Below are 11,945 nucleotides of genomic sequence, written 5' to 3'. Positions count from 1 at the left end.
GACAGTTCAAAAGAGCAGCATTTATTTGAGATAGAAACCTTTTGTAACATCATAATGTTTTTACTGGCACTTCTAATAAATGTAATGCATCCTTGCTGATAAAAATGTTAATTTCTTTAAAAGAAATTACTGACTCCAAACTTTTGTGAATGTAACATCCGCTTTTCACCATCTAATCAATTTCTAATGGATAAAATAATTAATTCTGGGGAAAAAATTGTGAAATAGCTGGTCTGCTGGTTCTGATTCAACAAGTTCGCTGTCAGTGACCTTTGCCACTTAATAAACGCTCACTAATTATGAGCTAATTCTCCCTGTGAGAGTTAAACACCCTGTCACACACATACACATCAACATTTGAGCCAAACATCTGTTCATGTGTGCTTGTGAATGATAGTATATTTCTATTGACATGTAATGAAAAATGTCAATATTTCATTTCACTGTTTAAGGCAAGACACTACAGGTAAAACCATTGCTTTTTATGCATTTTTGTGTTATTTTGCTTCAATAACTTGATTTACATAAAAAAATCCAAAATACACATTCAAGTGTTTATTTTATTAACTTTATCTATTTGAGTTTGTGGATTTCAAATTCAATACATTTCTTTTAAATGTCGTTTTCACAAAATGAGTTTCTCCTCTGATTCAGTAGCACTTACATGCACCAAATTTTACTGTTGAATTCCTATCTTTACTCTGAAGGTTTTTACAGAGGGCTTGGCTCATATGTCATTCACCTGATTTTATATAGCATTTTATTCCTAAAAACATGGTTTTCTGATTTATGGGGGGATAAAAAGAGAAATCAAAAGTGCACTTTATAAAAACCTTGAACTCTAAGATGTCAACAAAACATAAGAATTTTGAATCTGGCTTTATCCAATGTTCAGATTTCTGTTGTGGAAATGTATGCAAATTAATGCATATTTAATTAGATACTTATACTTAAATATAACATTTCAGAAAACCTGTAGTACAAAACAATTGTCTTAATGTACTGTGAGTAATCAACTGTGGAAAATATAGTGATGTCTATTAGTATTCACCTGTAGTGTCTTGCTTTATGATTAACAGATATAGTAAGAGTGATTTTGGTCATTTTTTTATTTGTTTACAATGTTTTTCAAAGGCCTGTAATTATTCATTGACAGGCCCAGCATGTCCAGCATTGAGATTATAGTTGTGTTTGATTTTTGCGTGCAGCCTGGATCTGATTGGTGCAGTACTCACTGTCCTGAGCCACATCAGTCAGCCGAATGTCACACTCCACCAGACTGCTGTTGTGGGACATTCCTTCCTCCAGAACCTTACTGCCGTCCTGCAGGAGACACACACGAGATGTGACGTCTCATTTGGATTACAGTGCTGTATCTGACACAAATCAGAGAAATAACTGCGGGAGAGGCTCACTGAGGACACGACTAGAAATCAGTGGTTAAGTTGTATTTACAACACTGTTCCAGAACACTTCAACCCAAATATTCAGATGTGTGCAGCACATTTTATGGAGGACTGTTTCCTGATCCTGGTAGAGTAGACTACAATGCCGGCTGTTCTGACTCACAGACTGTAAGTACGTTTTTTATATTTAAAGAATTTGCCACTGATGATTCAAGCGCGAGTTTTGAGCAGTGTAGAGTAGCGCTTGTTGTTTGTCATTTCTCCGATCACAAATGCAGACATGGTTTTATGTTTATGCGGCGCGATGCAACGCAACGCGTAAAAAGACAGTATAAGTCATTATAATCAGTAATTATGTCCCCACTGGATGCAACAAATGCCTCGTTTATAATGGGTTTTAATGTTTTTGTCTCGTCGCTCCGGCTGGACAGGGCATCACAGTATGGTGAGGGGCGTAACATTTCCGTCACACGCTTGAGGTATTCGGCCAATCACAACGCACTGAATAGCTGGCCAATCACAGCACACCTCACTTTTCAGACCGATGAGCTTTGTAAAAATCAACGTGTTTCAGAAAGGCGAGGCATAGAGGAGAAACAATAATGTACAGTTTGTGGAAAATAATGTGTTTTTTTAACCTTAAACCGCATAAACACATTTCATTACACCAAATACACAAAATAATGTTCTTTTTCGCAACATCATATGACCCCTTTAAATGTGAAAAATAGAGGGCAAGGTTTGATTTGATCTATTATGAATGAATGTGAGGTGTGGTGCATGCATGTACAAGTTAAAAAAAAACATTTCACCACAACAGAAAGACCTACAGCACTGTTAAAAATGTTTGGGATCAGTATGATTTTTAAAATGTTTTTGAAAGACTGCACCAAGACTGCATTTATTTGACAAAAAAAGGTATTTTATGGTTAGTGCCGAATCTCTCTACTGTAAATGGCATCGCACTTAATACATTTGAAGGTTGAAGTACTCTGATGACAAAGCATATCACATTTTGCAGTACGGCTGCATTGAGATGCTTTCACTCTGAGTATGCAGACTAATGTTTCTGGTGAGGAGCGCCAGAGCTCTTTCTGATTAAGAGGTGATTGTTTGAAATATGATTTGCCTTGAAACAGAAATGGGAGGAGCGGATAAATGCAGGAACCATTTGGATCATCCGTCCCAGGAGAGAGGTAATCCCCATCCCACATGTCTGTCTGTTAGTGCGCATCTATCCTGCAGCCATGAATAATTCTAAGACAAGGGCTGCATCATTTCATATTCATCTCTTTACAGACAATTAAATGCTTTAAAAAGTCATTTGTTTCTCATCAAAAACATGTTAAACAGGAATAGTAAAAATAGAGAAAGTACATGTTACAGTATGATACTAAGGTGTTGTTGGTAGTTGCCAGAATGTTATCAATGTAGTTGCTTTTGTCACTATATGGGATTGATTTCTGTCAGTTTTAACATCTAAAAGGTGCAAATTACAGGTCTTAATAAATTCTCATAATTCACTGCAAAAGTTATTTTTTACTCTGTATTTTTGTGTTGTTTTCCAGTTCAAAAACCTAAACATGCTTAAATCAAGATTAATTTACTTTAGATGCAAAATAGTCTTGTTTTCTGTAAATAAATAAATAAAATAAGAGAGGTTTATGCAAGGAAATGAAAAAAATTAAATTAAATAAGTATGCAGACTAATGTTTCTGGTGAGGAGCGCCAGAGCTCTTTCTGATTAAGAGGTGATTGTTTGAAATATGATTTGCCTTGAAACAGAAATGGGAGGAGCGGATAAATGCAGGAACCATTTGGATCATCCGTCCCAGGAGAGAGGTAATCCCCATCCCACATGTCTGTCTGTTAGTGCGCATCTATCCTGCAGCCATGAATAATTCTAAGACAAGGGCTGCATCATTTCATATTCATCTCTTTACAGACAATTAAATGCTTTAAAAAGTCATTTGTTTCTCATCAAAAACATGTTAAACAGGAATAGTAAAAATAGAGAAAGTACATGTTACAGTATGATACTAAGGTGTTGTTGGTAGTTGCCAGAATGTTATCAATGTAGTTGCTTTTGTCACTATATGGGATTGATTTCTGTCAGTTTTAACATCTAAAAGGTGCAAATTACAGGTCTTAATAAATTCTCATAATTCACTGCAAAAGTTATTTTTTACTCTGTATTTTTGTGTTGTTTTCCAGTTCAAAAACCTAAACATGCTTAAATCAAGATTCATTTACTTTAGATGCAAAATAGTCTTGTTTTCTGTAAATAAATAAATAAAATAAGAGAGGTTTATGCAAGGAAATGAAAAAATTTTAATTAAATAAAATAAAATCTGCCAAAAAAATAAATAAAAAATAAAAGTAAGAAAAATTAAATTAATGCAAAGGAAAACAAGTTTATTTTTCCTACCCCATCGGCAGAAAATGTTCTTATTTTTAGCATAAAATTTACTTAATCTTGATATTTTTCAGAAAAGACTTAGTATCTTGTTATTTTGTAACTCAGGTAAAAGATATTAAGTCTTGTTTACAGAAAAAAAAATATTTTTTTAAATTTAAAAAAAGAGCGAGAGAGAAATCTCTGCCAAATTAATTCAAGGGGAAAACAAGTTTATTTCCCTTAACCCATTGTCAGATATTTTTCATGTTTTAATTTTTGTTTTAATTTATTTTTTGCTTATTCTTGTTTAATATTGATCAATTTATTTATTAAATATTTATTTATTTTATATTTATATTATAACAGTCAAAATGTTTTTTTCTTTACGGTAAAACTTTAGAATAGGGAACACATATTCACAACTTGAACAAACTCCTAATTTGCTGCTTATTAATAGTTAGTAAGGTAGCTGTTAAGTTTAGGTATGGGGTCGGATTAAGGAATCTAAAATATGGTCATGCTGAATAAGGCATTAATATGTGCTTAATAAGTACTAATAAACAGCTACTAATATGCATGCTAATAAACTAGTTAATATTGAGAATTGATCCTTAAACTAAAGTGTTACCTTTTTTACTTTTATGCACATGTACCAAAACCAAGGCGTTAAAAAAAGTAGGAGCATACCCTTAAACATCATCTTCTGAGGTTTACTCACAACTCCCAGTCTGTTGTTGGATAGGTTTAGGTTCTTGAGGGTACGGTTCTCCACCAGGGCCTGAGACAGCGCCACGGCCGTGGGTTCGGTCATGTTATTTTCCCCCAGATGAAGGTTCACCAGGGTCTTGTTCTTCACCAGAGCCTGAGCCAGAGCTTGACCCCCTTCATCCCCGATGTGGTTGAGCCTCAGGTTGAGGGACATCAGGGTGGTGTTTTTGGACAGAGCATGAGCCAGAGCCTGAGCTCCTAGACCTCTGATCTGGTTGTTGCAGATGACCAGCCTCTTCAGCTGACTGCGGTTCAGGAGTTTTCCGATGGCTCGGGCTCCGCGGTCACTGATGTGATTATGCGAAAAGTCGAGCTCCTGTAGTGACGGGTGATCCAGTAGGTGGCTCACAAGCAGGCAACACTTCTCATCGTCCACCTTACTGCGATGGATCTTGAAGACCTGTTGCGAAAAATGGGAATTTAACAACCAAACATCAATACCAATCCTCTTAAAATATAGAATGAATGCTATTGTAAACTAAATTAAAACTAAACTAAAACTAAAAGAAATGTGACTCACTAAAAACATAAATAATTATACAATTAAACACTTTCTAGGAGAAATAACGCTTCTCTCTTCTGGAAGTGTAAACTGACAAAAAATTGCAGTTAGCCAAGAGAGAGAAAAATATCTAGTATTTTTTTAAAATCTTTTTTGTTAATTTAAATAGAGCTAAAATGAAATTAAATCTAAATATGAAATGAAAATCTTAAAATAAAACTTAAACTTAAAACAAATAAAAATTATTAGAAATGTTGCCTTGGCAAGAAACTGGAAAAAAAATAATAAGATGAAGTACTTAAATTACTGAAACTTAAACTGAACTTATATTTCAATGCTCTTCCATTCTCTCACAAAAGTACTGTGATCATCCAAGAAAAGTTTTCTTTTGCAAAAGTATTGCGTTCCCTTGAAAGACTCTCACAAAAGTATTGCATTCATCCGAAACACTCTGCGTTCTCTCACAAAAGTATTGCGGTTTTCTTTTGCAAAAGTATTGCGATCCCCTGGGAAACTTTGTTTTCTTTTTCAAAAGTATTGCGTTTCCCCCAAGAAACTTTATGTTCTCTCGCAAAAATATTGCATCCCCCAAAGAAACTTTCCGCTCCGCGCGGTATCCCAGGGGAACTTAAGGCATGAAGCACTGACTGACAGTGCATGCAAGTCACCTACTCGCTTGACCGATGCAAACGCCAAACGGAGGGCAGTCTTGAGCGATAGGTGCCGCAAATTGGCCGACTGGAGCGACTCAAAGGGAGGGCCTCGTAGGGCTCTAAGGACTCGTCCCAGGTCGGCACAGAATGAGGACGAGGCAGGTTCAACCTCTGAGCTCCCCTCAGAAATTTAACGACAAGGTCGTTTTTGCCGACTGACTGGCCAGCCACGAGAGCATGATTCGCCGCGATGGCTGCCACGTAGACTTTGAGCATGGAAGGGGTGCGCCCCTTATCCAACAGCTCTTGTAGAAAGGTGAGCATGTGTGGCACGTCACAAGACTACGGCTCCAGGCTGCGTGCTGCACACCAGTCAGAAACGACTGACCATTAAAAGGCATAGAGGCGTCTTGTTGACAGTGCTCTAGAGACTGTCCTTGCAAAGTTGGAACTGCCCCACTTTATAGAACAGCCTTTGAGCACAGACCCATTGTATGCTACTCTGCAGGTTCAGGAAACAGTCTTCCATAAAATGCATCACACAGCGTCACACATGGCGGGCTTGAGAACGGCGCGGCCGGCGGATTTGACGAAGGAGCGTCCTGCAGGCTTACGGCAACCACATGTGACGACCTCGGGCTGGACTCCGCTTCGTTCACGGTGAAAGCCGATCCGGCGATCCACAGTGCAAATTTGATGTATTTCCTCAGCGACCAGCACGGATCATCTCTAGGCATGACGAAGCGGATATCGTCCTCTTTTGGAAGGCGAAACAAAGTAGTTTCGCTTTCACAACTAAACACACAGCATCTCCACAACATGGCACCAGCGACAACAACAATACTACAGCGAGAGTAAAAGTTACGCCTTCTTTCTTTGCGTGAACATTTGGGCGGCGTTATGCAAATCTTCCCACACAGTGACGTAGACATGTGGGGGCGTGTTAGAACGAGCCATTTTAGGAGGGCATGGACAAGTCTTAACTTTTATAAAGAATATCTCTTTGGATTTGAGACTTTAGTCTTTGCAACTTTACAGATCTTCTTTATGCACCAAGAGCTTGTAACACTCCAAAGAGAAAGGAAAACTTGAAATCGCATCATATGACCCCTTTAAAGCAAGGCATTGCAGGCAAAAACATTGTTATTTGTTTTTTTTGGGGGGGGGGGGGGCATTTGGGGTTTCAATGCACTGGACAATTTTGACATTTTAGGCTATTTGGCTTTTCATAAAGTGTTTCAGACCATTGGAAAGAAAACATCAAAAATACACCTATAAGTCCGTATTTTATTCCACTTCATCTGTCTGCTTCTGTAGATTTCAATATATTTAAAGGCCATTTTCTCAAAATGAGTTTACTCCTCGACTTCAGCAGTACTTAAACCAAATTTTAGTTTTATTTGTATGTTTATTCTGAAAGTTTTTACAGAGGGGTTTGTTCATATATCAATTGCCTGATTTTGCACTTTATCTTTTTGCATCTGTAGATTTCAATTTCAATACATTTATTTAAAGGCCTGTTTCTCAAAATCATTTTTTTTCTCCACGTCAGCAGCACATACACCAAATTTTACAGTTTTATTCTTATCTATATTCTGAAGTTTTTTTACAGACCGTTTGTTCATATAACATTCACCTGGCTTTATTATTGCACTTTATCTATTTGTGTCTGTAGATATTAATTACAATAGGTATCTTTAAAGGCCATTTTCTCAAAATTCATTTTTTTTTTCTCCACTTCAGCAGCACTTGCATACACCATATTTTACAATTTTATTCCTCTCTATATTCTGAAGGTTTTTACAGAGGAGTTTGTTCATTTATAAGATTTTATTATTGCCCTTTATCTATTTGAGCCTGTATATTTAATTTATAATACATATCTTAAAGGCTGTTTTCTCAAAATGAGTTTTTTGTCTCCACTTCAGCAGCACTTACATGCACCAAATTCTACAGATTTATCACTATCTATACACTGAAGGTTTTTCATCTTTCATTTGCCTGGTTTTGCACTTTATCTATTTGCTCCTGTAGATTTCAATTACACTAAATATCTTTTAAAGGCCGTTTTCTCAAAATACATTTTCTCCTTCACTTCAGCAGCACTTACATGAACCAAATTTTACAGTTTTATTCCTATTTATACTCTGAAGATTTTTATAGAGGGGTTTGTTCAAATATCATTCGCCTGATTTTATTATTGCACTTTATCTATTTGTGTCTGTACATTTCAATAAAGACAGTTTTCTCAAAAAATAATTTTTTTCCTCCGCTGCAGCAGCACTTACATACACCAAATTTGACAGATGTATTGCTATCTACATTCCGAAGGTTTTCAGAGGGATTTATTCATATGTTTGCCTCATATAACATTTTATTCCTAAAACATGGTCAAATGTATTTTTTTTCTTATTTATGGAGTGATAAAATCAGAAATCTAAAATCCCCTCAAGACCTTTTACTCTAATATATCAACAAAATGAAACAAGAATTTTGAACCTGAAAAACGTCTGTTCTGGAAATGTATGCAAATTAGTGCATATTTAATTAGATAATGCCTCAGTTGCATATTTAGACATTACATTTGAGAAACTTGTAATACAAAAACTTTTCGCAATTTTTAGTGAAATCAGTCAGCAAGAGAAGTATGCTGATATCTATTAGTAAATGTTTTACCCTATTCATCTGTGCTGTTTTGCCTAAATAACATATGGAAACATAATTTCAATATATTAAGCTTAATTCCTATGGTGGTTATGAATGAATAATAAATTAAATTATACACTTAAATTCAGTGTTGGGAAGGTTACTTTGTAAATGTAACAGGTTACAGATTACAAGTTACCCTATTTAAAATGTAATAAGTAGTGTAACTATTTCAATTATTTTATTAAAGTAATGTAACTGATTACTTTTTTATTACTTTTTCTAAATTTCTAACGAATGTCAATCATTTTGAACATTTAAACCAGGCAGGGTTAACCTTACAGTAGTACTCAACACTGATTACCATCAGACTTTCAAAATCCTTCATCGCTTGAATTAAGATTATAATAATTTAATTTTAAAACACAGCCACCACAAAATCAGACTTTAGCACCTCTTTTAACTTTTGAGATTGTTCTGAGGTTAAATACAGATTTAAAATCATAACAAGATATAATTTAATAGCTATGATACTGTTTTTGAAATCAAATCTTTGCATGACAGGAAACACTGGCATCTAACAATGCCTTGGAAAAAAAGTTAATCGTAAAAAAATAAAGCATATACATAAACCAAATAGGAAATAAAACAGTTATCAAATAAGCATGTGTCCTCAATAAGACACAGTCCTATCTGTCTCCTGAAACATTGGTTTATAATATTTTAGAGCAGTCAATGCAATTTGGGAAAGAAATCAATCAAATCTGTATGTGTATGAAAAATATTCAGATGCAACCCCCTTTGTAATCATTAACATTTTCATAAGTAACTTTAATTTAATTACACATGTTTTCTCAGTATCTGTAACAGATTACAGTTACATTTATTTTGTAATTAAACTAGGCTATGTAATTCCGTTACATGTATCCAGTGTTGCCAATTTGGGGATTTTGTCGCCAAATTTAGCTACTTTCTCATTGTAGCTGCGACTTTTTGGAGCTATTTTAGCTATATTTCAATAAAAAATGTTTGGAGATTTTTTATTTTTTACTTGGCCGCACCCTGCCGTAGGCCCGTGACCTCTCATGTTTACATTTACATTTAGTTATTTTGCAGACACATTTATCCAAAGCGACTTACAATTGGGGGATACATAGAGCGATTCTTCTTAAAGAGGCAAACAGACACAAGAAGTGCTTGTAATACCAAGTTTCTAGACATTGTTCAAATAAGTACAAGCTAGAAAGAGAAGGAATAAATAAAGAGATACATTTATTTTTTTTGCTCTCAACCATTGCTCTCAACGTTTGCTCTCAATCATGCCAATGAGTCTGCGCAGAACAACACCAGTACGCCACACCTGCCATGACACACACCACAATTTCATTATAAGCATCAATCAAGATGGTGGAGAAAAAATGAACATCTTGTTTTAACCACGGACACAAAAGTTATACCACAATCCATGCACAGTCATGTCAACCAGATACTGAGAGAGAGACACAGTGCATCGTCGTGTCTGCAGTATTTTGCACTTACTTTGTAGTAATAGAGTGTGTTGACTGAAATAAGTTTGTATGAATAAAGTTTTTATTTTTTGAGAATCATAATAGCTCTTATCTGTTGTATTTGAGCAGGATAGGGATGCACTTTGGTGACACATAAAACAAATTCCCAACATTTTGTGTCTTTCCATCATTTCCATCATATTTGATGTGCTTGCAGATCACAAGCATTTCCGTTTACCGGCCTCATGCTCCCGGTTCTCCGTGAAGACTGTCTCCGAGACATGCAGCTAAAGCTAGCAAAAAAACAAGAATCGGGGACAATTTAAACCTAACTCATTACTGCTGCAGGAGGTCAACTTTTCTTGACGGACGTAATTGTGTACTTACAGTTAAAAAGAGTCGTTTTTGCTTTTTTAAAGATCATTATTTTGTGTATTTGGTGTAACAGAATATGTTGACATGCTTTAATGTTCAAAAAACACATTATTTTTCAAATACTGTACATTATTGTAGGTCCTCTATGCCCCGCCTCTCTCAAACGCTTCGTTTTCTACAAAGTCCCTCCTTCCGACAAGCGCAGTCTGCTCTGATTGGCCAGCTGACCCAGTGCATTGTGATTGGCCGAACACCACAAGCACTCGTCGGAAATGTAACGCCCCTTACCATAATCACGAGCTTCATCTTTCAAAATAAATGTAAAGACAGTAAATAATGTCATTAGTTTTACCATCAGTTCAAGCCCGAAAGGGGAACAGACACAGTAATGATGCAGTACACAAGCCGCGGTTAAGACAGCTGACTCTACTGTGATGTGACGCTGTCTCTCTCACACATGCGCACACACACACACACGATGCGCAAAACTCCGCATTTGAACAGTCAATAGCAAATACTTAAAACTAATAACAAAACAGTAGCTGATTCAGAAGCACCAGATTGTCATAGCAAAGTCAGAATGACCTCCTCTCCTAGGTTCACGAAACGGTCATCCATAAAATGCATTGCTGTTCTGTTGTAAGTAATCTTAAAGATTCCTAAATGCATCTACTTTCAGAAGGCCAAATAAAGTGCTTTTGCTTTCGCCTAGAAACACACAGCGTCTCCCTGACATGCTGCTTCAACACTAACTGCGGTTACGGAAACCACGCCTTCTTTCTTTGCGTGCACATTTGAGCGCATTATGCTAATATTTCCACATAGTGAGGTAGATATGTGGGGGCGTGTTAGAACGAGCCGTTTTAGGGGGGCGTGGCAGAGTCTTAACTTTGATAAAGAATATCTCTTTGGTTTTGAGACTTTAGTCTTTGCAACTTCAGGGATCTTATCTATGCACAATCAGCTTGTAACACTCCAAAGAGAAAGAACAACTTGAAATCACATCATATGACCCCTTTAACATACAAATTTGAGTGAAAACGCGTTAAGCTAATTCATTCGATAGTTTAATCGATTCAAAACGCTGCTGGCTACTCACTTTCAGCTCCTCCGTGAAGTTTGATTTTGTCACGGTAACAGAGACGTGCCTCGCGCGCTGCTGTATTGTACACTGAATGTGTGAAACAGCCTCAACCGTGATGCACACCAACACACTTGTAACATGTCAATGCACAGAAGACAGAAGAAAAAATTAAGAATGAAGAAACTTATCAAATAAAGGTCAAAACTAGGGTCAAAGTTTGGGATATGCAGCGCTATTTTTTACTTATCTACCATAAAATATGTTTAAAGTTTGGTATCTATATAATATATATATATATATTTTAATCTAAAAGGCCATTTATGTGACAGATAACACTGCACAGACTGTATAATGTGATGAATGATGCATACAAGTTAATTCATTTCTGCACCACATCAAACACTAAATAATATTTTGTGTTTTGCAGTTCACAAAACCCATGAATTCACTTCAAACACATGGAAATCAATGTGAATGAGGGCATCACCTCAGAACCAACTGAGGGTTTCCCTTGTGTAGGTTATTGCACATTTGGGGCAGGTCATGCAAATCAAAATATGTTTATTCGTCAAAAAAAAAAAATATATATATATATATATATATAT

General features: G+C 36.0%; 1 protein-coding gene across 1 annotated transcript; it reads right to left on the bottom strand.

The window, feature by feature from the left end:
* Positions 1-1,125: 1,125 nt before the first annotated feature.
* LOC107559077 (T-complex-associated testis-expressed protein 1-like) lies at positions 1,126-6,051 on the bottom strand. The gene is made up of 3 exons (XM_016242809.1): positions 5,773-6,051; positions 4,523-5,020; positions 1,126-1,323 (listed from the first exon to the last, which is right to left on the bottom strand). The coding sequence occupies exons 1-3, from the start codon at positions 6,049-6,051 to the stop codon at positions 1,180-1,182; spliced, it is 921 nt and encodes a 306-aa protein (XP_016098295.1). The 3' UTR covers positions 1,126-1,179.
* Positions 6,052-11,945: the final 5,894 nt, after the last annotated feature.

This window comes from Sinocyclocheilus grahami, unplaced genomic scaffold (assembly GCF_001515645.1).
Source record: "Sinocyclocheilus grahami isolate Dianchi unplaced genomic scaffold, SAMN03320097.WGS_v1.1 scaffold674.1, whole genome shotgun sequence".
Lineage (NCBI taxonomy): Eukaryota > Metazoa > Chordata > Actinopteri > Cypriniformes > Cyprinidae > Sinocyclocheilus > Sinocyclocheilus grahami.
This window is presented reverse-complemented; position numbering and strand designations above follow the sequence as displayed.

Bases quoted from the DNA above. Each gene is read 5' to 3' on its own strand.
- LOC107559077 (XM_016242809.1), bottom strand. From the start codon at position 6,051: ATGCTCACCTTTCTACAAGAGCTGTTGGATAAGGGGCGCACCCCTTCC. The intron at 5,021-5,772 runs GTTTGGCGTTTG...CTATATTTTAAG, and splicing joins ATCGCTCAAGACTGCCCTCC to AGGATTGGTATTGATGTTTG. The intron at 1,324-4,522 runs GTGAGTAAACCT...TGTCTCCTGCAG, and splicing joins CCAACAACAGACTGGGAGTT to GACGGCAGTAAGGTTCTGGA.